General features: G+C 46.1%; 1 protein-coding gene across 2 annotated transcripts in view; it reads left to right on the top strand.

Moving 5' to 3' along the window:
* myo6b (myosin VIb) overlaps positions 1 to 27187 on the top strand; it is a 32545-nt gene extending 5358 nt beyond the window's left edge. Inside the window, exons 5-33 of one of the 2 annotated variants that reach the window (XM_076017974.1) lie at positions 633 to 762; positions 928 to 1033; positions 2822 to 2877; positions 2962 to 3059; positions 3158 to 3322; positions 4694 to 4774; positions 6320 to 6500; positions 6748 to 6892; positions 9049 to 9206; positions 9584 to 9675; positions 10507 to 10579; positions 12751 to 12878; positions 13953 to 14048; positions 14311 to 14481; positions 14854 to 14892; positions 15012 to 15105; positions 15210 to 15340; positions 15696 to 15773; positions 15910 to 16039; positions 16290 to 16380; positions 16920 to 17070; positions 18580 to 18791; positions 18946 to 19024; positions 19571 to 19731; positions 19881 to 19931; positions 22063 to 22166; positions 23883 to 24020; positions 25396 to 25614; positions 25897 to 27187. In XM_076017974.1, coding sequence (XP_075874089.1) covers positions 633 to 762; positions 928 to 1033; positions 2822 to 2877; positions 2962 to 3059; positions 3158 to 3322; positions 4694 to 4774; positions 6320 to 6500; positions 6748 to 6892; positions 9049 to 9206; positions 9584 to 9675; positions 10507 to 10579; positions 12751 to 12878; positions 13953 to 14048; positions 14311 to 14481; positions 14854 to 14892; positions 15012 to 15105; positions 15210 to 15340; positions 15696 to 15773; positions 15910 to 16039; positions 16290 to 16380; positions 16920 to 17070; positions 18580 to 18791; positions 18946 to 19024; positions 19571 to 19731; positions 19881 to 19931; positions 22063 to 22166; positions 23883 to 24020; positions 25396 to 25614; positions 25897 to 26096 — 3558 coding nt within the window. In that variant the 3' untranslated portion in view covers positions 26097 to 27187. The remainder of the gene's footprint in view (positions 1 to 632; positions 763 to 927; positions 1034 to 2821; positions 2878 to 2961; positions 3060 to 3157; positions 3323 to 4693; positions 4775 to 6319; positions 6501 to 6747; positions 6893 to 9048; positions 9207 to 9583; positions 9676 to 10506; positions 10580 to 12750; positions 12879 to 13952; positions 14049 to 14310; positions 14482 to 14853; positions 14893 to 15011; positions 15106 to 15209; positions 15341 to 15695; positions 15774 to 15909; positions 16040 to 16289; positions 16381 to 16919; positions 17071 to 18579; positions 18792 to 18945; positions 19025 to 19570; positions 19732 to 19880; positions 19932 to 22062; positions 22167 to 23882; positions 24021 to 25395; positions 25615 to 25896) is intronic. The other variant, XM_076017975.1, reaches the window with a different exon arrangement.
* Positions 27188 to 27263: the final 76 nt, after the last annotated feature.

Raw genomic sequence — 27263 nt, 5'->3', positions numbered from 1 at the left:
TCTTTTATTTTATTTATTTGTTCAAACTTTATTTAACCATGTTGGTCCCACTGAGATACGAAGACCTCTTTTTCAGGGGAAGCTTGGCCATGATAGCGGCAGGGTATGAGTTAAAAGTTACAACATTAAGACAGGCAATGCACCATGACAAGGACAAACAACAAAACATGGACATACAGTAAAATACAAGCAAGCCAGACATCATAGTAAAACAGGCATGGGCAGTACAGGATAATAACATCATAATAAGCAAGTGTGAATATCAGGGAGTCTATAATCTGTGCCTCTATGTGGCCTCTTGCTTGAAAAGTCATCGTCTTGTGAAGAAGATCATAGCAACAGGTTTGAGAGGGATGCTCTTTTCCCAAGGGTGCTATATAGAACCAGGTGGTAAAGAGGGAAGTGTAGCTCGCGGTAAGGTCACAAAGTCAATGTGGGAAAACCCAACCCCGATCGCATTCACTTAGGAAATGAGGGACAGCTGGCAGACTGGAAACCAAAGACAGGAGGATGGGCTGGGGTGTCTCCTGTTCACTTCCACAGTCTCACTATTCACCGTCTTCTTCACATATTGGTGCCGTATTGCTCACTTTCTCTGCCGTGACTCTGATCGTGTTTTTCATCCTCTCCAGACGTATGTGGCAAACATCCTGATAGCCGTGAACCCTTACTATGACATCCCAAACCTGTACAGCCCTGACACTATCAAGCTGTACAAGGGCAAGTCACTGGGGACCCTCCCCCCTCATGTCTACGCTATAGGTGAGGGAGTCTGTCTGCGCTGCCATTGTTTCATAATCCCAGAACAGTCAATATTGGATAAAGTTGTGGTTTTCTCCACATTGTGTTTTTTCGCGAAGTGCTGAGTCACCTCGATAGCAGCGCCGGCTGCCATTGATCTGCCTTTCTTTTTAAAAAACTCTGCAGCTGACAAAGCCTACAGGGACATGAAGGTTCTGAAGATGAGCCAGTCAATTATAGTTTCTGGAGAATCTGGCGCGGGAAAAACTGAGAATACCAAGTTTGTCCTCAGGTACGAGCTCAAACTTCTTTCCTCCCACTGCCCTTTGAGACACAACGCAAAATTCTTCGGCACGCTCAAATTTCTTTCTACTAGCCCAGCCAATCATTGCACTCTGTTTGAGTGCACAGCACCAAAGCCGAGGCTAATTAATTCCTGCAGATATTTCGTGAAAGAGGGCAAGAATTATTAAAAGTTGAATGATGCTGATGAAATATGCAACCATTTGAAAACATATTCAAAAGAGAAGTGTTTGTTGGTATAAACCAGTGTTTCTCAAAGTGGGTGGCGCACCCCCCCTTTGGGACATGGGACCACTTGCAGGTTCATCGGGATCCCTCAAGACACAGCCACGTCAAATTTGGGGCTTCTAGCCCATGAGGAACCCCGAAACCCTAACCCTAATTCCAGCGGTTACCCTAACCCTAACCCTAATTCCAGCCTTATCGCTAACCCTAATGCCATGCAAGTCTATGGGGTCAAAAGTCAACTTTGGGTCAACTGTGGGTAAACGCCCTAGGGGCGCCCTCGGTAACATCTCGGTACGGTACGGGTCGGTATTGACGCATTTCCACGGGCCCCAGCACGATCCCGGTCCCAGGGGTTACGATTTTGTTACCTGCCTCCTTGGGGTTCGAAGCGAGCAGAGCTGACACCGTATGGGTGACGTAGCAACGTGCAGGGCACTGATTGGGTAAAAGTTTTGACGAAAGCCAACGGCAGTCGCTCACGAAAGACCAAAACCGCCATTTTTTAAATGCCCCGCGTGTGGATTTTTTTTTTTTTTTTTTTTTTTTACAGTTTCACGTATTAAAAACTGAAAAGATTATGAAACTGTACCATGGGCGAACGTTGAACTACAGACGTTTCTGTTCTCTGTGGCCGAAGAAAAAGCTCATAGAGAGAGCTGGACGGACGGAGCGACACGCAATGAAAAGCCTTGCTGTACAGCGAAACAGTGTCCGCAGAAATAAAATTAAAAAAAAATTAAAATGCTGAGCGACTACCGAAGCACCAAGGACTCCAACAGTCGGAGTGGAACGAATAGAGACCATGTTGGAGGTTTGTTCAGCCTCATTCGGATGCGATGGAACACCGACGCGGTGGCCAGCGGGAGTGAGACGGGCTCGACTCGGCCGGTGGACGACGAGAGAATAGTCGGCCACGACGATATTTGAAAACATGCTTGAGGACCGTAAATGTGTTTTGTAACATCAAGCAACTTTAGTTTGAAGTCTATTTGCGAAGTAGAGCCGTTGAATCGTGTCGATAAACCGCTAGCCACCACCGCTAACTCCGTGCTCTGCTCGTGTTGTGTTCGCTGGCAGCGAAACTTAAGAGGCGGCGATTTTGTAATTTTATAAGTTTCACTCCCTATAGCGATTTTTAAACGCTGCTCGCTTTTTTAACGCCGGTCGAATAGAGTTGTTGCTGTTTTGTGCTTTGTGTGCAATTAAGTTGTGCGGATATTCTTGTCCAATAATAAACGACTGTGAGACTGAGGTGATCGTTTCAGCGTGTACATTTTCTCTTCTAGGACAGTGTTTTGATACAAGTCAACAGTATGAGACTTAGGGTTTAGGGTTAGGCCACGTCAAATTTGGGGCTTCTTGCCCCAAATTGAAACATTTTCTTCCTCCAAGGTGGGGCGTGCCAGAGAAAGTTTGAGAACCGCTGGTATAAACCCTTCAATTCCAGTTCCAAATGGCATTTCTTATCTATTCTAATCGCCCTTTGAGGTCTGTCCTGTCAGAAAAGGAGTTCTTGTCGTCACTGCTGAGTTTTGCCCCTCCTGTGTAGATACCTCACCACAACATATGGCAGCGGTCAAGACATTGACGAGAGGATTGTAGAAGGTAATGACGATATGCAACTTTGAATGATGCATCGTTCAGCTCCCCAATGTAGTTAAAACAATCCCGACTCTGTTCTTGCAACAGCTAATCCCCTTCTTGAGGCCTTTGGAAACGCAAAGACAGTCCGCAATAACAACAGCAGTCGCTTCGGCAAGTTTGTGGAAATCCACTTTAATGAGAAGGTAAAGGTTTGTTGCAGATTATAACAAGGATTAGACTACTGGGGGGAAGAAATGTGTTGAATCAATTTTTTTTTCCCCTCCGCTTGTGTTGAATAAAGAACGCAGTTGTCGGCGGCTTTGTCTCCCATTACCTGCTGGAGAAGTCGAGGATTTGCATGCAGAGCAGTGACGAGAGGAACTACCACATCTTCTACAGGCTGTGCGCCGGGGCGTCAGAAGACCTGAAGAAGAAACTGCACCTGGACTCTCCAGACAGCTTCAGGGTGAGTGAGATTACAGGGAATAGGCATCAAAAAGGAGAGTTTCTTAAATATATTATACCAAAATCCATTGTTCCAAGGACAAGTAAATCGACCCTGAGGAAAAGTCTTTTCACAGGAACGTGCCTTTGAAGTTCTCACATGGTGGGGATGAATGAACTCCTCCTCTTTTTTCCCCCTTCGTACTCGCACTTGCACGGAAGCTGAATTACGATCAACCCATGTTCAAAATTTCACTCATGTAAAGTGTCAACCTGCAACGAAAAAGTTGTCTTTTGGATTTTGTCCCATTCTAGTTGTGCCCAAACTGCATCCGCCTTTAAAGTCAACACGAGAAAGTGATCATGAGCCCAAGTGGTGCAGTCGTTGAATGCTTGTAAGATTGAGACAGCAGAGGGACAATGTGTATACAATGTCTTGGACATGAGGCCAGATTGAGGTGGGAGAGAGAGAGAATATATTGAGAAGGCTGGAAGTGTCAACCAGGAGGTCTGGAGGAAGAGCTAAGAGGAGGGTTTTTTTTTTTATAGTGAAGGAGGACGTGAAGTTAGTTTGTGTGAGAAGTGGATTACTGGGTTAGGCAGAGACAGCTGATTGGCTGTGGACTCCAGTGAAGGGAACAGCCCAAAGGAGGAGAAGAAGAGGATTCTAAAATCAAAAGTTTTTCTTTGCGTACAAGATGTTTTATTTTTCCACTGTCGACTCTCTGGTTTGTATTGTGATGCACCGTGACTCACACGCATCCAGAGTGGCCTTTTACACCAATAGGATTCCTCCATCTGTTGCAACTTGACTTAACTGGTTGCGCAACAGTTGATCGGTACGTTCAGCTCTAACCCGTCACCTATGCTGAGTTCTGCCAAACACTTATAGGACTTTCTGTCCAGCAGAACCACCGTTGACAACAACACCATAAGTAAGAAGGAGTAATGATGACGATCAAAAGAGAAATCCCTATTGTACCAAATTTGCCATATCAAAGTCGAGGGGACGAGAGTCACGGAGCACAAAGTTGTTTACCCCGGCCCTCATCCTCTGCTCGACACGCTCCACAAAACAGCACTTAACAGAGCAACAAGCAGCTTGGAGCTGTTTCCCACCGCTGTTTATCATGGCATCATTATATCAGGTCCCAGAGGTGACGCCCACATCAACAGAGGCAATTACTCCGAGCCACTCATCCCATGACGGCCACACCGCAATATCGGAAAGTAAATCTTTCAGATGATGAAAATCAATACGGATATTCCCCAGCGGTGGCACGTGTGTGTTCAGCGTCTGAATTTAATTTATTTAAAGGGCTAATTATGTTTAAAAAGAAAAGAATGTTTCATGGCTTACCCCACCTCACCTAACCCCCCCCCTCTGTTGCAGTACCTGAACCGAGGGTGCACCAGATACTTTGCCAGCGCTGGTTCTGACAAGCAAATACTTCAGAACCGCAAGAGTCCAGAGGTAATGATGGGTTCATATTGCTCCAGTATAAAAGAAAAAAGGAGCATTTCCTGTGTTTTTCCAGTTCACCTCATCGTTTTATGAGATTCTGTGTTTGTTTGTGTTTAGTTTTTTTTAGTTTTTTTTTTTTGAGGTGCTGATGGCTAAGTTACACTTTCTTTGGTAAACCTCTATTTTAGCAGTACAGTTTAGAAGTACAGTTTTCCAGAGTGTTGGAAACAAACTCCACTGAGAAACCTCTGCACATTCAGAGGGATTCTGAGGAACCGGCCAAAAACGTCTTTTCATGTACCGAGAAATTAGCTCAGCTCTGCATATTTGATCAATTATGTGTAGCATGTGTGGAGAAAAAGAAAAAAGGAGAAAAAAAGCAAGCAGCACTTTGTTGAGCTCTGCTGCGAGGCCTTCGGCACAATGTGTAATTAATATGGTGAAACAATTAGCCGAGTAAGTGTGACACGCCGCTCTCTCAGGGACTAATTAGACATGTTCATTTCGCTCCTCAGTTCTTTTTGTTTTTTTTCTTCAGAGACGGAATAATATCTTCTTTTATGTTAATCACGGCCTTTAGGAGAATCTGGCAAGATGCTGGTACACAGAGAAAGTCATTGCACTTCAGTAGGTTTATTCAGTCTCCCATTCAAGTTTCAGATTTAAAAAAATACTATTTGGATGGCTGGTAAATTTTCTCAAAAAAAAGTGAAAATTTCCCCTTTTGGTTGATGCTTAACGTGCTCACCGTGTTCGCTGCGCCGCCATCATCACGCCGCTGCGCTTATAATTTAGTTGGAAGTGACTTGTGTCAGTCATATGCTGCTCACTCAACAATAACACGTCTGTCTGTCCTCCCACCACCCTGCAGGAGAACAAGGTGAACTTTCTTTCTTATCACGGTTTGCTGCAGCTTCTCTCTGCGTCCCCCTTCCAACTGAAACACTGAGTCTCTCTCTCTCTCTCTCACTCTCTCTCTCTCTCCCTCTCTCTTCCATGCTTGTTTGTTGAGCAAACAGGAAGCTAGTGTGCATGTTTCCTCTTGCTCTGCATGCATCTGCCCGGTCTGGTCTGGCTCAGTTCAGATTGGTTTACATTACAAAGGGGTTTGCTTTTGGAGCAATACAGCACTGCTCAATTCTGTGCAATTACTGCATGTCTCCTTTAATAAAAGAACTGGGTTTCTTCCACTATGATTCAGTAGATGCTCTCAGTAGCTGCAATCCTCCCAGTATCATCATTTTGGACTATGGACTTTCTTTTTGTGTGCTCTTCCCTGTTTGATTTTTCATGTTTTTTCTGCTTCAATCACACTTGATTACGTTGCAGGATGTTACACTGATTTCTGTTTGATTAATGATTTATTTTAGATTTCTAAGAACAGAGGAGAGCAGCCTTTGTCCTCTAAAACACAGAAACAAAGTCAAAACAGCAAATGACATTTGTTTTAGTAATTTCTACTCACTGATTGAAGGGAGAATGTATTCATAAGAAAACAAATTCATACATTAGTTTTCTTTCCCCCTGATTTCGACCCTCTACCCTGTGTCGTAGCATCAGAAGGCGGGCGCTCTCAGAGATCCTCTCCTTGACGACCAGGGCGACTTCAACAGGATGTGCGTGGCCATGAAGAAGATCGGCCTGGACGACACCGAGAAGCTGGACCTTTTCAGGGTGGTGTCTGGTGTCCTGCATCTGGGGAACATTGACTTTGAGGAAACGGGAAGCTCCTCAGGTCAGAGAACATGCACTGTTCCAGACAGAGAGCCTTGATGTTCTCAAGTTTGCCCCCAGGGTTAACTGAACAAAATATTCGGAATATTCAATTAGTTTAATATAACTGAACGGCATTATATAAGGGAACCGTGACCTCAAAATAAACATGGCACCTTCTTTCATCGGGGTTTAGCCTTTAACGAAACATGAAATAGTGATTGAAATGTGCCCAGGCTGCAGTATGTTTGTCATTCTCATGGCTCCAGGTGGTTGCATCCTGAAGAACCAGTCGGGCCAGACCCTGGAGCACTGCGCTGACCTGCTGGGCCTGGACAAGGACGACTTGTGCGTCAGCCTCACCACCAGGGTCATGCTCACAACGGCAGGGGGCGCCAAAGGAACAGTTATCAAGTAAGAGCGACCGAGCCGCATGTGGATCCCGTGCAAAACTGCAAAACTGGGACGCTGCTTTAAACAAGATGATGATAAGCAGAGGTGATGCTGATAATGATGATTTACGGACCGCAACGCTCTCTGGTCGGAAAACAGGAAGTTACTTAGCCGCTGATTTTGGTAAATAAAACAGCAGCTAAATTACAGCAGCTGTTGTTAGCTTAATCCAGGCGTGCCAGACAGCTGACCTTTATATTGCTTTATTCTCTAGAAACCATTTGCTGGCAATGTGCCTTTTTAAAACATTTAGAACAATTACAAAATGCTCAACAAAATGGGAAATTCGTGAAGCAAGTCTAGGAAAAAAAAAAAAAATATATATATATATATATATATATATATATTCATAAAATAAAATCTCCCCTCGTAATAATAATGTGTTCCAGTATCGCCGCCTGCCATGTACTTTGGTGGCTGATGTGCTGTTTGAGTGACGAGGCCAGGTTTGATGGATTAATTTTTCAGGAAGACCAGATGCCGGTCTGGCCTGGAAGTGTTTTCTCAACATAAATAATGCAGGATGTATCTGAGGAATGCATGCGAGCAGGGCGGCCGTACAGTAAAGGGCTCAGTGTCGGGGGAGCAGGTGGGAGGGGAGGGCCTGGCTTTTGTCCTAAAGCCCCCCGGGCAAATGCAGCCAACCAGAGGGGCCGACGGGTGCGAGGACGGGTGTCTGGGATGACTGCGCCTCTAAGCAACCGGCTTATGAAATGATCCAGCCACACAGTGCGCAGAGACCAAGCCAGGTGCTTTCTGTTTGACGCGACTTCCTGTTCTCTGCCCAAATGAGCCGTGCGCGGCTCAGCGTGGGAGGACTTTAAATGTCATTTCCTTTCTCGCCGCTGCGAGTTAACCGAAGTATCGACAGAAAAAGGTGGGTGAGGATTAATAAGAGCCGAGGGCAGACCTTTTTTTCCATTTTAAGGTCGCCTTCTCCCCAGTTGGGACCACCGAGCTGAACTGCGGGTCAACTTGCGCCTCCTCAAAGGCGGCGCCTCCAAAATGATGAAATGATAAAGAGAGTCAAAGAGCTCTGTGGAGAGTTTTGCATAGTTCAGGGTTCACGTTCAAGTCTGCGCAATGATATTTTAAAGGTCCCATATTTTAACTTTGTTTTTCATCGCAGGGCCCAGTGGAGCAGCCCAGCATTGTTCTAGCATTAACTCTAGAACATTAACTCTAGGAGCAGCGGGTGAATCCACCGTATATTGATAACATTGATTCCAACACTTGTACCGGTATCAGATCGATACCAGTGGGACAGGAATATCAATATTTGTCTCTTGTTTCACCAAAGAATAGCCACGTCAAGGCAAACAGCACTCATCTCACTTCTTGCATTGGCTGCTTCGCCCTTCCTTTCTCTTGCTTGGCTCTTCTTTCATGCAGCAGAAGGAATTTGTCTTGATATCATCAGTATTATTATTGAAATTAGTGGTTCTCTCTGGCATCAGTGTTAGTTTTCTGGGTTGAGAAAATGTTTGACACTCACACCAATGTCAACGACTTTGGCGCAATAATTACTTGAAATCGGATCAATAGAACCTAAATAATTAGCCCTCTGTTAACAGCCTCCATCTGTAAAAAAAAAAATAAAAAAAAGACTTGGTTTATACTCCTGCTAAAAATGTATGCTTCCTTGGACTTTCCACATGTGTGGAAGAGGACAAATACAAGGCGGTGACAGAGGATGGATTGAACACCTGCGAGGGGTATTGGCGCCCTTTGTGCATCAAGTGTGCAGTTCTTTAGAACTGCACACTTGGGCCATGCAGTTTGTGAAAAGCAGAGTAAGCAATGAATGTAAAACTTTTCACACTGTTGGCTGGGTTCACTGGAAGGTGAGAAACGCACGTTGTTGTGAAATGCGTTGAAATTAATTTTGCATTACGTGGGACCTTTTACGCCATCGCACAGCTTGCGCGACGAGATCTGTGGAGAAATAAAAAGCGCCAACCTCGACAAAGTTCTCCTGCCAAATTTGAATTGGGTTGATTTTTATAAGAACAAATAAATAAGTAAAAAGAGGAAGGAGAGTTCATTTTAAATAGGGGGCCGGCATGTCCCAGTTTCGGACAGTCGGTCACTGCTCCACTTTGTCTTTCCCTCCCCAGGGTGCCTCTCAAGGTGGAACAAGCGAACAATGCCCGCGATGCCCTGGCCAAGGCGGTGTACAGCCGCCTCTTTGACCACGTGGTCAAGCGAGTGAACCAGTGCTTCCCCTTCCAGACGTCCTCCAACTTCATCGGAGTGCTGGACATCGCCGGCTTCGGTAATAACGAGACGCACTTGTGGCCGAATTAATTGCAGACGTCGCTTCGATTAATCCGGGGACAATGTTTACATTCCCCTCCAGCCATAAGCAGGTCGGCCGAATTATGCTGCTGCTGCTGCTGCTGCATGAGGCACATATCTCAGCAGTGAGTTTGCAATTGAGTCTGGTGAAGAGACCCTCCTTTGTGGCGCTCGGCTGTTAATATAAGGCTGCAAATGCAAACCCACATTTCATTACAAGGACTCCTGCTTGAGAATTGACTTCCTGCCACCGCCAAGAATTAACACAGTCTTTGCAGGAGGGTTTTTTTTTTCACTCCTCTCACTTATTTTAGCAGCTCCCTAATTTTTTCTTTTTATTTCCATCCATTTCAGAGTATTTTGAGCACAACAGCTTCGAGCAGTTCTGCATCAACTACTGCAACGAGAAGCTGCAGCAGTTCTTCAACGAGCGCATCCTGAAAGAGGTTGGTGGGAAACATGCCTTCACACTCGGCTCGTGCTGCAAACTCATCACGAGTCGTGAGTCACTCACAGTCTGGGAGCGCCGCGCTACTCTGTCTTTTTTGTTGTTTATTTGTTTTTTTTTCTCACTTATCTTTTCCACTCCAACTCTCCCTTATTAGAATGCAAATTTCTCTGGGGACACGACGAGGCTCGTTTCTCTCCTGTGATCTCTTCACGTAATTCTCCTCCAAGGTCTCCAATTAAAGTGCCATAATAAGGGTCCAGCTCTCTTTCTCATGATCTGCGTTTTTTTGTGTTTTTTTTTTAAATTACCGATTGTTTGTTTTTCCGCGTCCGAGAAGATTGCTCATAAGAAAGTTCTCTTGATTGAGAATGCTGCAGTGCTTTTTGCAAGAGGGAAGTTTGTTTTGAAAGCAGACGCATGACACAGCATACCATCAAAACATTTGGACATACGATTTGTGAAGACTGTGTGGAGCAGCAAGACGCTGCATCGGATGAAGACACACAAGCACAAGCAATTGCGCAAATGGGTGGCGAGCAGAAGCAGCTGCAGCAGCAGGTGGGGGACAGGTTAGAAAACGCCTTTTAAATGACTCTGTGCAAGTGCACTTTGCACAGTCAGTGGCAGTCTGGCATAAGGGGGAAGAGAAGTCTTATATCTAAATCTGCATGGCCCAGAGAATCAACAGCCAGACAGCAGAAGCTTGGAATCACAGTTTAACGCGGGTGTGAAGTTTCTATGTACGGCCATGCACAAAAAGCTTACAGTCTCCTAAAAAACACCCTCTGAGTCGTTTTCTTCACACTTTCATGTCTTGTTTGTGCAGGAGCAAGAGCTGTATCAGAAGGAGGGACTGGGAGTAAATGAGGTGCATTATGTGGACAACCAGGACTGCATCGGTAGGTGACTAACAGCTTTCCCAGTTCAGCAACACAACCGTATAAATGCTCTCGTTTGTTCGTGGAAGGGATGCAGCTAAAGTCGAGAACCAGCTGAGACACAGCAGCACGTACGACGTGTATCACTTTTTTTTTAAACGACAAAAAGACCATAACTGAAAAATCTACAATAGAAAGATGTGATATGAATCGCGTTTCAGGTCAGAGTCGTCCTGTCAGCCGTTTTAAAGGCTCATTTTTGGGCCTATGGGATTTGTTTGTTGCAGTACCTCGAGTGGCCATTGGGGAACAATCGGCGCACAGCCATATTGCCAGTCCCGTATCCAGTTCTTATAATACATCCATGGGTAAAATGTTCAACTGCTTGTAAACAGAACACACTAACAGTCAGTCACATCGAAGCTACCCAATGCATTCAGGCATGAGAGCAGAGCGGTTAGAGACCATATAAAGTCAAAAGGAAGTCCAGGTAGCGCTGCATGCAGCTAAGATCTGCAGAATAACAGCAGTGAACACACAACACCTCCAACCTTGAAGCAGCGTACGTACATAGACAAACACTAGCCACTTTATTTATTAATAGTTGCATCTAGCAAAGTGCACCTGATAAAGTGGTCGGTGAGTGTATGTTGTTGTGAGTGCTGCAAAATGGAGAAAAAGTGCGCAGGGTTTTGATCCTGTCTCTGTTTGAAGATGATGTCCAACCTGATCTGAAGGTTAGACAATCAAAGCAGGAAGTGGCTGCACCTGAGGAGGTTTGACCGTTACGTAAGACTGCGGGAGTGGGAGGGGCGTCATTAAGGAAGAGTGTCGACCTCTCAGGACCCCCTCGCTGCAGCGCGCACTGTTGACAGAGAAGCGGCTGTTTGTTGAACCCGCAAAGCCGCTGGATGCTCCGAGCCGTGACAGTGGATCACCAGCGTGGCTTTCATTCCTTGTGCTCTTGGCTTCGCATCAGAGCGGTGACAGAAAAAAAAAAAGAAGAAAAAGAAAGAAAAAAAACACCTGTCGGGGCAGCGTCTTATTACCCAAGAAAGCTGGCAATTCCTGTGTCAGGAGGTACCGTAATGAGTGTGAACGCACAAGCCAGGGAAGAAAAGCCCAACCTCCTTGTTTTTGTCCGTCTTTGTCCTCCAAAGACTCTTCAAATTAAGGGGATGAAGTAGCCAGCGCGTCAAGGTGGGATATTTTTTGATTTGTATTTCAAAGGCCGTAATTATTCAGGTGCGAGGTTAACTGACAGCCGTGAATAACACTTATGACTTGCAAATGACCGTTTGGGTTGGCCATTAATTCACTCGTCAGTCTGCGGGATTTATGCACAGGTGCTTGTTTATGCAAAAGAAAAAAGAAAAAAGAGAAAAGAAGAAGAAGCAGCCCAGGGTCCTTGGCTATCAGATTACATTGCAAGCTCAACGTGGCGTATGAATAATTCAGATACACGGCATAATGAGTCTCCTGATGAACTTGTTTTGTGCTCTAAATGCTCACGTCCAGAGACAGAACAGTTGAGGGTTTCTAAGAAGTCTATTATTTCACCTGGTGGATCGTAGCAATACAGTTTGGATTTTGATCCCAAGACGTCAAATATACGTCCTTTAGATTTTCTTCGACCAAAACACTCCCAATAGAAAGACAATTTCTTTTCTGTATTCTAAAAAAAATAGTTAAAAACGACCAAAACGTATTTTTGGCCGACTAGAACTGCTGCCACGTGCTGAATATTTTCGAAAAGGATGCAAAAACTTCAGAAAAGTTGATTGTGCATATTGCAACACTGCAATAATATTGTTTATGCAGCTCACTGATGACAACATACCACGGGGTCTGTGGCACATTTTAGATTAATTCAGATAAATGTCAGCATTTTATTTAAGTTTTTTGGGAAATTCTGCAAGTACAAACTGAGGTTTTTGCAGACTAAAAACATGATGTGAATGAACTTTTTAGTCCTCTAGATGGTGTTTTGGAAAAGTGGAAATAAAAAATAAAAACCTTGGTGTATATTTTGTAATACAAAATTATACTGCAGTCCTATATTGCCAATTAGATATGATAATATTGTATGATGGGGTCCCAGCTGGGTTCAGGCGATTGTCTCTTGGGCACCGGACATCATGTAGGACTGGGATGAAGGTGGTGGGATCTTAACGCCGTCACTCTTCCTCCAGACCTGGTGGAAGCCAAGCTGGTGGGAATCCTGGACATTCTGGACGAAGAGAACCGACTGCCGCAGCCCAGCGACCAGCACTTTGCTCTGGCTGTTCACGGCAAACATAAGGAGCACTTCAGGCTGACGGTGAGACCCTCTCCCCATGTAACACCTCCCCGCCCCCGCCCCGCCCCCTCCCTCGCTCTTCTCCTCGTCCTTTAGCTGCTTTTCCAAGTTGCCGCCTCTGCCACTGCTTTCTCCTCCTGCATTCTGCTATTATTCCTCATTGTGTTCTGAGCTCTATTGTGAGTCCAGGGAGAAATGTAACTGCCCTCGGGTTTTGTCATCATTTGTCCTTTTTTTTTCCTCCCTTTTACATTTCCTGAATGGCGCAACAGCGTTCGACCCACCCCCTCCTCCCCCTCTCCTCCCTCACCCTTGTCACGACGGGTATTGTTCGCCTCCCTGCCTGCGTCTGTGCGAGCATGAAATCCCTTTAGAATTGCGGCCTTGACACCATTTCAGGATTAGGGTTGCTGCGGAAAAAAGTTATCGCTCAAATAAAGGGCGGCGACGTGGCTGTCAAACTTTCCTCGCGTCAGCAAATCTACACTTGATGCTATTCTCGGGCCCGAGGTCCTCCATCTGATAAGAGATCTTATTTCTGGGCTTTTGGAGCCGACTGAATGGAAATCTTGACCGACATACTGTGACGTTTTATTTTGATTTTTAGAGATAAGCTGAGGTTTACAGTAGCTCTACACTCGCTGGATGCCCCCTTGAGGCCCCCACAACCAGCTTTCTCAGTTTATTGATTTTAGGTACCGTATAATGCAGGTTTCACTTAGTGTCATCTCACACCAGTAGGTGTCTTAAGTCTGTTAGTAACGTCCGTTCTGCACTTTTCGCTCGCTCCAAATTTCAAAGTGTGTCGCATCAAATGATAGCAGGTTCTCAGGAGGTTGAGAGGCACTCCTTAGACTGGTGTTGTGCCTTGTTTTTGTCCTATTTAAAGTAATGTTCCTGCAAAAAACATGGTGTTTTTATGTAAGACCCTAAACAGAGGGCTAAATATGCTGTTTTTTGGAGTTGATTTAACTCCGCTGATTCTGCTGACTTAAAATGCCAGCGGAATCTGAGATTTCATTCAAGGATTAGACTGCATTTTTTTCTTTTTTTCATCATGATGTAAATGGGCTCTTTCTGTTCTCTTCCACTCAGGTTCCCAGGAAGTCCAAGTTGGCTGTTCACAGGAATCTGCGCGATGACGAGGGTTTCATCATCCGACATTTTGCCGGAGCGGTCTGCTATGAAACAGTAATGCTTTCTGATTGCATCATTATTATTTTCCCCTTAAAAGATCCCCTTAGTGACAATTTAGTGAGAAAAACATACATACATGACACAAGACAGTACAAAATGGCACCTGATCGGCTGATTCCACCAGTAGGACTAATTTGGCAGCAAGTGAGGAAAATGCACAGCTAAGGTTGAGTTGGCCTTGGTGCTGCGCATTATTTGGTCGCCTTCTGCCGCAACGCAAACGTGCTCACGTTCACTGATGCGTGTGTGTCGGCAGACTCGCTTCGTGGAGAAGAACAACGACGCCCTGCACATGTCCTTGGAAAGCTTGGTGTGCGAATCCAAAGACAAATTTGTCCGCGAGCTTTTCCAGAACTCCAACAGCAACAAGGATTCGAAGCAGAAGGCCGGCAAACTCGGCTTCATCAGCGTCGGCAACAAGTTCAAGGTCTGCGAGCTGTCAAATACAGTTTTATCTGCTTTTCAGACTCTCTCTCTCTCTCTCCCCCTCTCTCTCTCTCTCTCTCTCTCTCTCCCCCTCTCTCCCTCTCTCGCTCTCTCCACTTTCCTCTGGTGAAAGAAAACGCTGATGAATGTGGACAAAGTCGACGTGACACATACAAGAAGGACTAATAAAGCCAAGGCCTCTCAGCCTCCGTCGCTACAGTGCACTGCAGTTCTTCTTCTTTCCATTGCTGTAACACGCATTTCACCTTTCACATTTCTTTTTCCCTTGAGTTAGGAAATTGTTGTGGAAAGCTGAAAGAAAGGCATTCCAGTCACTGACCATTTCCTTGATTATCGATCATTGCTCTCACAGACTCAGTTGAACTTGCTCCTGGAAAAGCTCCACAGTACCGTGAGTATTAACTTGCACAAATACGCTTGAAAAAAACAAAACACTTGTTGCCAGCGATTAGTTGCAGTGGTCTTCAATTTATCTTGGATGTTCTTGATGGATTGGCCGTGTGTCCGCAGGGCTCAAGTTTCATCCGTTGTGTTAAACCCAACCTTAAGATGGTCAGCCACCAGTTTGAAGGAGCTCTGATCCTCTCACAGCTCCAGTGTGCAGGTAAAAAAAAAAAAAAGTTTTTTTTTTTAGCCCCAGTTTTTAAGAATAATTTCAGTCATGAACTTCACGCAATGTTGTATTTGGTCTGTGTTTTGGATGAAAAGGTATGGTGTCGGTGCTGGACCTGATGCAGGGGGGCTTCCCGTCCAGAGCGCCTTTCCACGAGCTCTACAGCATGTACAAACAGTACATGCCCGACAAGCTGACACGCCTCAACCCACGACTCTTCTGCAAGGTGAGACTGAAAACACACCAGAGACAGAGCAGGTCAGCGGCTCAGAGCGAAGCATCCTCACAGACAAAGCTGCACTCATTTAAAGGCCCCACAAGTGTGGAAAACAAAATGTACTCCCGCACTTCTCCACCCCTTGTGATGTCACAACAGCCATTACTACCTCTCGTAGCTTGGTGATTTTGGCAGGAGGCAGAAGTTAAGTCTTTCTGTGGGAGGCTGTGAACAGAGGGCTAAACAAGCTGGTTGTCTGAGATCTGTGAATATAACGTCCAATTATTAGCACAAAAGGTGGAATCACTAATACGTATATACAGTATACAGAATGCTTAACACAATGTGGATTCTATATCTTCAGGCTTTGTTCAAAGCTCTGGGACTGAATGACAGAGACTTCAAGTTTGGATTGACCAAAGTCTTCTTCAGGCCTGGAAAGGTAGGTGCACACTTTATACAGCTGCAGCAAGAGAAAACCAAAGTATAAAAAAAAAAACAACAAATCAATAAAAAGCTCAGCCTGAGATTACGAGGGTCGTGTCACGGCTGACTTTATGCTTGTGTGCTCCTGCCAGTTTGCTGAGTTTGACCAAATCATGAAGTCGGATCCAGAGCACCTGGCCGAGCTGCTGAAGAAAGTCAATACGTGGTTGCTGTGCAGCCTCTGGAAGAAGGTCCAGTGGTGCAGCCTGTCAGTCATCAAACGTGGGTTTGCACACAAAAAATAAATAAACAAATGTTTGGAAAGAAAAAATGTGTTTCTGGCCTGAAATGACAAAAATCTGTTATGTGCTTTTTCTTGCTTGTTCCACTTGCTGTGATGTCACAAAGGGGACTGATGCTTCAATGCTAACATTACCAACAACCTTCATTCTACATAACCAGTCTAACCAGTGGAGGATTAAGTGGCCACTCTAATTGATTTATTTCTCTTTCCATCGTCATTTTGCAACAGTTCGCAACAAGATGAGTTACCGCGCTGTCGCCTGCATTAAGATCCAGAAGACTGTCCGCATGTGGTTGTGCAAGAGGAAGCATAAGCCTCGGTAGATCTTCTCCTAGTTCTTTTACACACACACTCTCACACACACACACACACACACACACACTGAACGCATGGGTCTTTTGTACCATATCTTCATGGGACTGATCCCCATCTTCTTCTTCCTTGTCTTCACTTTAAAAAAAAAAATGAAATAATAATAAAAAAAAAAGGTGATTTGCGCTCGGTTGGGTTTTGATGGCTTTCTCACATTGTGGAGTTGGAAAGTCATCTTAGGAGAAATGATGTGTTGCTGTCCTCTTTCTTGAAAGTACAGGCTGAGAGTCATTTCTCCCATTGCAGCCCACTCCAGGGCTGCAATGGGAGAAATGACTCTCTTGAACTCAGCCATCCAGAAGATGGGTTTTCACAGAGCTGTTTTTTTTCCCCCTAAAGTATCGGATTTATATTCTTGTATTAATGTTTGGATTGAGGAGGAATTGTTCCATACGGCCGCACACGCTGACACACATTTTTCTGATTGCTGTCTTTCCTCCTCCTTATCACGACATACACTGAACGCTATTCCGTTCCTGTTTGCAGTATCGATGGTATGATGAAGGTCCGAAACTTGAAGAAGCACATGGAGCGGTTCAACGAGGTGGTGAATGGGCTGAAGGAGGGCAAGCAGGAGATGTCCAAACAGGTCCAGGAACTGGCGGCTGCCGTCGACGCTCTGCTAGCCAAGATAAAGGTTAGCCAGTGGCTGCTCAGTGAGCCTGCCCACCTGACAGCGCATTTCATAATTAGGGTGAATGCTCGTGTCCTTAAATAAACCAATGAAGAAGGTATCCAGGTTTGTCTGCGCAGGCCACCGTAGTTTACTGGCAAGCTCGGGAGAGGGAGGGTGAGAGGTTGAGCGCTGCAATCTAAAATGTAACTACTGTTGCTGTTTCTTCTCAAAATGTCAAAATATCGCACTCTTCTTAACCATTAAATACTTTGTATATGCACCCCAGTGGTCAAGTAGTCAAAGCTGCATTTAAAAAACAAAAAACAAAAAGTTAGTATCTGCCGGCTACCTGGCTGAACATTTTACTCCAGTCTTAATGTTGTTCTCTGTGTGGGGAAATAGAACGGGGCCTTAATGTCTCTTATTCATATACCTCCAGCATTGTCTTTGCCTTGGCCACCATTGTCTTCTTCTCGTGACAGGAATTTCTCATTCCCTGTGCGGTGCTTAACCATCACACCGTGTTATTTTCCCGCTTGTTACCGGCGTGTTGTCAACAGGTGTGTTTAGAGCGCCCCTGACTGCGAGGAGCCGGTGACTGGTGACCCTCAGTGGCCAACCCCCCACTCCCGACTCCCTGACGCTCCGCCGCTAGCCTATTAGCATCCCCGCTCTTGACACCCGTGGCACTCTAGCCGCTTTGAAATTGCTCCTGGCGGCACGCCTCCGGGTGAATAATGCATGAGACGGCGCTCGGCTGTCATTCAGACCTCTGCACGTCGGGGACAAGACCTTGTCATCTTCCCCCGCCGTGCCGCACCACACCGCGCCGCTATTAGGGACCGTCTTAATGAATCTTCACAATTCTGTGACCTCTCATGTGCCTGCTGATCTGTCTAACGAGCGTGTTGGGGGAGCTGGATGTTGCCGCGCGAGTGCCAGGTGCGGCGTCAGTTGGCGGTCGTGCTGTTGTGTGGGTGGACGGTAAACGGAGTCATTGTTTTGGTTCCCTCTCCGCAAAAGAGAAGAGAGAAGGTTGGGAAAGTGCAAGACAGCCGACATCCCTGAGGAACCTCAGCACCGTTTCGTAATCGTGGAACATCTTGCAGGAAAGGTGTTCTCAGGCCGCCTGAGGCCAGGACTAGAATTAAGGATGGACCGATACCACTTTTCGACAGAATGAGTAGAGTTCGAGTACTTGCATTTCAGTACTCACCGATCCGGAGTACTTAATAAGGCGGTTACACATGATAGAATTACTTTGATGTTTTTTTTTCCACAGATATTCCTCAGCATGTTTTTCTAGAATATGGGGTGACTGCCACAAGTTTGACTGCAGTTACTGAAATTCTCATATATCATCTGCATATATTAGTGTTGTGGTATCAGCACATATTTTCCGAGTATGACCCAATATTGGTATCGGTATCGGTGCAACCCCAGCTAAAATAAAAGGAGTGAATAAAGACTCAAAGTGAATGTCATTTTTTCACTAAATGTATTCACAAGCTATTCCCTCCATCCTCCAAGGCCACGTGGACGATGACCCGCAAGGAGATCGACGGCGAGTACCAGGGGCTGGTAAAACGCTCGGAGCAGCTGCTCTCCTCCATGCAGAAGAAGAGGCAGGAGGAGGAGGAGAGGGAGAGGCTGAACAGGATAGAGGAGGAGATGGAGGAGGAGAGGAGGAGGCGGGAGGAGGAGGAGCAGCGTCGCAGGCAGGAGGAGGAGGACAGAAGGCTGTAAGTGTTGGCCGCGGGGCGGGATGCGCCGGGTGCCAATGCCTTGTGAGAGGTGAGAAAGCAGACGTTCCCCGTCAGTGTCAGTAAACATCTCCTCTGCCTCTGCCTCCGCCTCCTCCTCTTCCTCTTCCTCTTCCCCCTCCCCCATCTGTAGCAAAGCAGAGATGGAGCTGAAGAGGAAGCAGGAGGAGGAGGAAAGGAAAAAGCGCGAGGAAGAGGAGAAAGTGATGCAGGTTTGGAGCTTTTACGTGATCAAGGCAAAAGTTCCGCCTCTGCAGCCTGTGCTCTGCAATTATAAAACACACGCAAGCAAGAGGATTTAACTGATGGAATTCAAGAAGAAATGCCGTCTGTGTCAGAGGACTTGTCTCCACGCTGGACTATAGGGTGGAGTGCCATCATTAATCAAGGCTCTCGCACCCTTTGTGACATCACAAAGGGCCTATAATACGCTGTATATTAGGCATATTTTCTGTCAAACGTGGAGGAGAGGAAATGAAGGACAGATTACACACAAGAAATACACATCCCATTTAGAAAACCAGGTAGAAAACTTTACCAAAGCATCTAAACCATCTAAGCCGTTCATGGCAGAGTGGTCCTCTGTTACGTATGCTGTTTTTGTCTAGACAAATAGCCGGCAAAGCTTCATTAGCAGCCCCTGTCAAACTGGATAAATATGTCTAATCGGGGCTTGGGCAGCGGCGACGCTGGAGGTTCGCGCAAGATTTTGTTAAGTCCGATTAAAAAGGGCCGCACGGTTGTTTGTGCCGTTCCAGGCGGAGCTGGAGATCGAGCTGGCCCTGGAGCGGGAGGAGCAGGCCCAGCGCAGCACCATGCTGGAGCAGGAGCGGCGGGACCGGGAGCTGGCCATGAGGATCGCCCAGAGCGAGGCGGAGCTCATCACCGAGGAAGGGCAGCTGGACGCCGGCCTGCGCAGGTAGCGCAGGGTCAACGCTGTGGCTCTGACCTCCGGCCGTGTTGAAATGACATTTTCACCTCAGCATGAGTGTGTAACCGCATGCTGTTGCTTTTTTTTTTTTTTTCATCTTTTTGCCCGTTTTTCTTTTTTTCCCCTCCTTCTCGCAGCGACGACGCTCTCGCAGATCTTTCTCTCTCTTCATCCTCAGCCACAGCCATGTAAGACATCAGTGCTGCGCCGCCCCCCATTAGTGCCGCCGTCTCACTGCACTCACCTCACTAACGGCGCGCACTCGCCCCAGCATTCGCTGTCCGTCTCTCCCCCTCCACCGTCTCACATAACCTAATCCTGTGCTGTTTAGTTTAGTGTGTCACGAGTCAACAATCTCTAGGACGCTAATCCCAAACAAATGACACGCTGCTACATTTTCTTTTGCAAGCTGCAAATCAAGACCAGATCTCATTGATATGTGTAACGTTAAAACCATGGATGTATGATAAGAACTGGATAAAGGACCGGCCAAATGGCGGGACGCCGATTTCCCCCAGTGGCCACTCGAGGTACTGCAGCAAGATAAATCCCATGGGTCCAAAAAGCATTTTTCCCATAGAGCGCAATACAAAAATGGCTTCAACGACTGTCACCAGAAACGCGATTCGTAGCAAATCTTTCTATTGTAGATTTTGCGTTCTCCAGAATCGTTCTCGTAGGCCAAATAGATCATGTGAGTTACAGAAGCATGATGGGAAATGACACGACTGGGCATGCTCTATAAGCCCATTAGTGCGGAAGGCAAAAACTTTTTCGCCGTATGCGCTGGGTGAGCAACATCATGGAAATGAATGGGCCGCCATCTTGGAGTCTGGGGGCCTCAATTGCATTTTATAAAACACACTCTAGTGGTAAACAACTTCATTCTATTTGTTATTTTTTGATGTGTTTCATAATATTCAAGTAGGATCCTTAAGACTCTTGAGATTTTAAAGGATGAGATATAATGTCAGAAGCCGTCAATGGTTTTAAAATTAAAGAGATCTTGTTCATTATTATTATTATAATATTAGGGTATTTGCATGGCCAGCCTAATCACCATGTTGCTTCCAAGCACTGAAGTGGACGCACCCTCCACCCCCGCACCTGTAGGTTTAAATAAACCACACGCTAACGCCTTCAGCCTGCAACATCTGCAGGTGCTGCGCCAAGGCGGAGTGACACTTCACCCGACAGCGAACGATCGCTGGCAGTGCCAGCGGGGACATCCAGGACCCACGTTGCACGTCGCCTGCCACTGTGGGTTACATGTACACTCAGCACGCGTGAAGGCATGCATGCAGCCGGAGTAAACATACGGGCTCGCGCACGCACAATGCAGACGCTCGGTGGCTTCGCCTACCCCTGCAAGCCCATCCATCCCCTGTTCAGCGTCACAACACAGATCCCGAATCAGTTTCATCTGCGCAGTCGGCCTGAATTACAAATGGTAATTGTGATCTGGCTAACGATTCGTGGATGAGTAATTCCCCCTGCTCGGGAACGTTAGCAGCCAAGCTGACTGTAAATAGGGGGAGTTAAATCCTCGCCATTATTGAATTAGCAGCCCGGGCTCGACGGGGAGTCTGGAGACGCCAGCTCAGACACCCGGCAGCAGTCGGCTGAGCGGCAGAAACATCGTTCCGGCCTCGTTGCTGGCTGGTCCGTTCTCATGTTAACGGGAGAGGAGCACATTTTTAAAAAAAAAAGTCGGCAGATGGATGGAAGGCATCTGGTTGGAGGGAAATGGACGTCGTTTAGAAGTGGAGGAGGCTGCCAGGACGTGGTCAGACTCTGGCCTTCAGCTCCCCTGCCGACTGTCCTGGGCCGGAAATTTAATCTGCCGACGCTGAGAGGAGGGGCCACGAGAGGAGCGGCGTCTGTTGTCTTTTTGATTTATTACCATGCATGAATTATAAATTCAGTCGAATATGAGAAGTCCAATATATTTCAGATCGGCAGCTTCTGTCCCAAACTCCAGTAAAGCAGCCAAGCATAATAAATTATTCTGCCCAACCGAAAAAAAAAACAATATCTGTGGCTTGCCAAAAACAGCAGATTTAGCCCTCTGTTTGGACTCACTCACCCACTAAAACTGATTTAGTAGGCTTTAAAGCACTCTTTCTCTTCGATAGCGTCACCTCCACTGTCATCACGCCCGTCTTCTCACCAAGTAGACTTTAACTGTGAGCCCTTTTTCTCTGCTTTTTAGAGATCGGCGCCGCTCTCCCTGTGGAGCTCATGGATCATCTGCTGCGTTCGGAGGCAATAAATGTCACCCGCTCCGTCTCACCCACGCTCGCCTGTTCCTTTCCGCAGGGGTCCTCAGGTGCAGGCGACCAAAGCCGCTGCCGGCGTGAAAAAGTACGACCTGAGCAAGTGGAAGTACGCCGAGCTGCGAGACGTCATCAACACGTCCTGCGGTGAGTGCTTGCGACAAAACAAAAGCAGGCAGATTAAAGGGCCAATATTTTTCCCATTTTATATAATCAACCTTTTCTATCAAAAACATGCGTCTCGTCTGTAAACCATAAACTAAAAAGGTCAATTTTCTGCCTCTGTAGCTGCTCGAGTTGCCTGGAAACGCACAGTTCTGCATATCTGCCCTTTGTGATGTCACAGAAGGTGCCGATGTAACCCTGATATTTCTCCCAGGTTGTCGTAAACGCAACTAGCCAGGTGTCTATTCCGACCAATGGGGATATTTAGACAGAAAAACAGGTTTAGCAGGAAGCTAATAGTGGTATGGCCGTTTTTGCTACAGGCTGTAAACAGGGGGCTAAATATGCTGTTCTCTGGGTTTATACTATACTACCGTCTAGGATGAGAGAAAAATAGCATACGAGAAGATAGTGGGAATGCTAGATGCGATGATGTCGCTCTGTCTGCTCAGCCCTCACAGTGAGTAACTCAGAACCAGCAGCAGCAGCAGCAGCAGCATCAGCAGCGAGTCGTGCACTATAATTTGAGTGAGTGTTAAAAAGCCGAGACTGCAGCTGTACACGGCGCGGACACAAGATGTCAAAAGAGCAGTCCTCGACGATCCTACAGCTGCGGCGGCGGCTCATCAGCATGCGTTTTAGCGAGGAGGGAGAGAGCAAATTATCGCCATTATGGACGATGATAGAGTTCATCCCCAGCCTCGCTCGCTCACTCGCTCGCTCTCAGCCGGCGTGGAAGAAAAAAAATAAATAAAGGACGTGCCAATCTGGTGACGCACTTGCTGATGCCTTTATAATTGTGCGTGCGTGCCGCTCTGTGGTGGGCATTAGGGGCCTTGATATCCCCCATGGGATTCCGAGGACATCTGGCTAATTTGTGGAAGCCATCAGGGTTTTTTTTGGAGGTTCCAAGGGTGGTACCAGAATTCTTGGGGCATGATTTTCCATCTTTGTATTTCACCATCTAGAGGGAAACACTGAGCTTCTGAACTGGGGCAGGAATAAGCCATTAAATAGCCTTATTCCATAAATGTTTCAGCTGTTTGGGCCTTCAGGGATTTGGAATGTGCAACATAACTGAGTGGATTTTCAAGGGAAAGACCTGTCTTGTGTTTCTTGCATGTGCGATTGTCAAAATGAATCCAAATTCTAAAAAATTTCATGACGGCTTTAATATTAAAGGGGCAGCCCAGAATATTCAAATCCTGTTAGTCGTTGCCGGAACAGTTTTAAATAATTTATTGTCTTAGGTAAGCTGACACACTATCCTCTCCATCTCCTGGCCTGCTGCACTGGCTTTTCCAAGCAACTTGGAACCGCCACTTCCTTAGACTGATAATGAACTGCTTATTTTTTTGTTTGTTTGTTTGTTTCAATCATTTGAGGTCAGCAAAGATGGATGAGCTGGATTCCAGTTTATAATGTCATACCACGTTATGGCTCCAGGGGGAGGTCTTTAGATGTTCCCAACATGGGACTTTAGCAAGCTGGAAGAACACTATTTTGCCCGTCATTGTTCAACTCAAAACTTTTCAATGATTTAAAAGTTTTAAAAGTAACTAAAAACAAAAATAGTCTGTCATAAGAGCGTAATAAGTCACACTCCCAGATGCTTTTGGGGGACTGCAAAGATTTGTGTCCAAACACATTTTCCTTGTTGTCATTCACTCTCTTCGTGCGTCGTGTTCCGGTGCGCAGACATCGAGCTGCTGGCCGCCTGCAGAGAGGAGTTCCACCGCCGCCTGAAGGTCTATCACGCCTGGAAGTCCAAGAACAAGAAGCGCACTGACGACAGCGGCAGCGACCAGAGGGCTCCAAAATCTGTCACCGATTACGGTCAGCGCACAGATGAATCGTCGCGCCACCGCTTCGACAGTGATGCATCAAATACCCCCCCCCCCCAAAAGAAAAACACCAACCACTTGTTGCCGTCGTCATGGAGACGCATGACACGCTCGCAGTCGCCCCCGCCAGTGTTCCCCGGCATTTCTGGATTTGATGAAACACCCCGGCCTAAAAATGCAGCCAAGCGGCTCCGTCAGATTTTGTTCTAATTAGAAGATAACTGCCCGCCTCGCCATGTCACGTTCTGCCGCTGCTGGTGCGACAGCTCGCCCGCTTTGCTCTGCTCATCCTCAGCTCAACCATGCATAATCAGTCTCACACACCAGACACACACACACACACACACACACACACATACACACATGCAAATGTTGTTTAGCCGTCTCTCTGCACCTCCGCCTCCCCCCTTTTCATCTTGCGGACAAATATTAAATTTGATGGCGATCGGGGACATTACATTCTCTGTTGTTCCCGCTCTCACTTAATTCAGCCTCCTTTCTCCCTTTTGATATGATGGCCCCTGAAAGCAAGTGTGCTGCTCTCCCCATACTTGGGTTGGCCTCTGGGTGACGCAGGAGTGGTTTTAAATGAGGCGCTGATTTATTAGAGGCTGAAAGCTGCATTCATTCGGGCATTTACGGCCTCCCCTTTGATTTTCGCATGTTTTACAGGCTTTAGAAAGGTCCAGCGTGTTGAATTTTCAAAGGGATCTATTGGTATGACATGGACATAGACAATACACACTGTCTGTGCCGTGCTTGATAAACTGATCAGACCACCACCCACTGTAAGGTTTTCAATGCTACAATTTCTTTGTTTTGTTCCAGATCAATTTTAGAAAGAAAGGAAGAGTGAAGCACATTATTATTTACAGACTGAGGAGTCAAATTATAGTTATCCACAAGCATTTCTGAACAGAGAATTTCGTTGTTGTGGTTGAACGTTATGCTTGATGGAGTCTGACTTATCAGAGAAGCCCAGTGAGCCGCCTCACTGTTAAAAAAAGGTGAACTGCAAATTTTTACAAGAAATGTTGCTGTCTCCATTTGTTATTTATTTATATAAATAGGCAATATTGCACCCCTTACTGATTTTACTCTGACATCACAGCTCATAAGAAAAATGTAATATCGTGCGGGACAATATAATTGCAATGCCCTTTCTCACCACTAGTCGCTGCTAAATCGTACATGCTGGGCCTTTAACTTTTTTCAGCCCCTCTCACGTTCCCAGCTCTGATTAAAAAAAAAAAACATTTTTGCAAGGCCACACGATTGATGCTGCCTTGGATGAACTTTTTAACAATAACACTTCAAACACAAACAGCTCTGTATACAAATATGCGGCTTAATTCTCCTTCGTGCAGCTGAAAAGAACCCGGCCCCTCCAGTGACGGCCCAGCACCAGGGAGTGGCGGTGAACCGCCAGCAGAGGTATTTCCGCATTCCCTTCATCCGACCTGCCGACCAGTACAAAGACCCCCAGAATAAAAAGAAGGGCTGGTGGTACGCGCACTTCGACGGGCCCTGGATAGCCAGACAGATGGAGCTCCACCCGGATAAACAGCCAATAGTGCTGGTGGCCGGTGAGTCAGCGGACTTCAAGCCAATTGTTGTTTTTTGAGAAAATAATCAGCGTGATAAACTATACTGTTTCCTTAATTATGATATCGAAGCCAATGAAGTGGCCTCAGCTCAGCAACATGGTCGAGCCATTTGTGTTGAGTCAGGGAAATTTGCAATTCTGCGACAATCCTGTAAAACAAAGATTTTCTCATTTAGAGCACCTTCATTGTATTCTTGCTCATTTGTAACCCCTAGATTTCACACTCTATTTCAAACTCTAACTATGCTGACCCACCGCTCAGGCAAAGACGACATGGAGATGTGCGAGCTGAGTCTGGAGGAGACGGGTCTCACCCGGAAGAGGGGCGCCGAGATCCTGCCCAGGCAGTTTGAGGAGATCTGGGAGCGCTGCGACGGCATTCAGTACCTCAAGAAGGCCATCGAGAACAAGCAGGCGCGGCCCACGCACGCCACCGCCATGCTTCAGAGTCTCCTCAAGTGAGAGCAGAGGCGGCAAGATGTTTCCTGGATCCTGACACTGGACACTGAGCCGTAGCTGCTGTTCTCACATCTCTTTTTTTTATTACTCATTAAAAATACCTGTATGTTGTCTACTTTAACTTTTTTTATACTTTTGTTTTGCCGTGTTTTGGTGCAGCGGTTTGCGCTCCGTCCTCTTCCCCACTCTGCACTCCAATGGAAAGCTCCACTGTGCCTTAAGCCTTATGAGGGCGTCTGTTTTCCCGCACAATTCCGCCTTAATGATTTCCAACACACACAGTCGTATGAGTCTGCACCGCCGATAAATATCCACCAAATCTCAACTCTTGCACACATAAAATGACCTGTTTTAAAATAGGTTTAATAGCAACTGAAAACAAATTCATTCAATTATCAAATAAGAAAAAACCGCTTCAAATGCTGCAAGTCTAAAACAAATCAAACAAGCCTTGGATTCTCTTTTGGCCGCACGCCCGTCACCGTTTCCTGTTGCATTCATGCAAAAAGAACCGTTTTTTTTTTTTTTTTTATTATTATTGCTACTTTTTTTGTTAAGCAAATGGTAAAGGTAGGATATCAGTTTGCGTCTTGGTTTTATTTGTCATGTAACCTTGTCATTTGTCTGTGTGTGTGTGTGTGTGTGTGTGCTCTTTCTGCATTATTGCATGAAGTATTTTACTTTTTGAGGTTTTGTGCTTGTAAGAATCGGGGGTGGGCAGTTGTTTCAGTTAAGTAGAAAATGACAAAGACCTGTTTGGATATGGAGGTTGTGACGTCTGGAAAACTGAAAAACAAAAAAAGAAGAAGAAATAAATCTGTTGCTCTGTGTCACGACTTGTTTTCTTCTGTTAAATGAATTAACTCGTGACAACAACTGAGCAGATTTGCAAGCACGGTGGTGAAGTTGACTGCTCATGCTGCTATCTGGCATCCTATCAGCAGCTTATGAGATTAGCCTCTAGATTAATTAGACAACAAAGGCTACTGTAAGGGCTGATGTCATCCGTAAACTGAGGCCAACTTCCAGTATGGGGATTTAAAACAAAATGAAACCTTCCCTTCCATAAATACAATTGTCTTCTCATTCTTGAAACTAGTCAGTGTGTTCTACTTGATGTCTTTAATTAATTGATTTTTATCAAGATTCCATAGTGAGCAAGTAAAAATT

This window comes from Nelusetta ayraudi, unplaced genomic scaffold (assembly GCF_046127955.1).
Source record: "Nelusetta ayraudi isolate G7.1 ecotype Tasmania unplaced genomic scaffold, CSIRO-AGI_Nayr_v1 ptg000007l, whole genome shotgun sequence".
In the NCBI taxonomy this organism is placed as follows: domain Eukaryota; kingdom Metazoa; phylum Chordata; class Actinopteri; order Tetraodontiformes; family Monacanthidae; genus Nelusetta; species Nelusetta ayraudi.
This window is presented reverse-complemented; position numbering and strand designations above follow the sequence as displayed.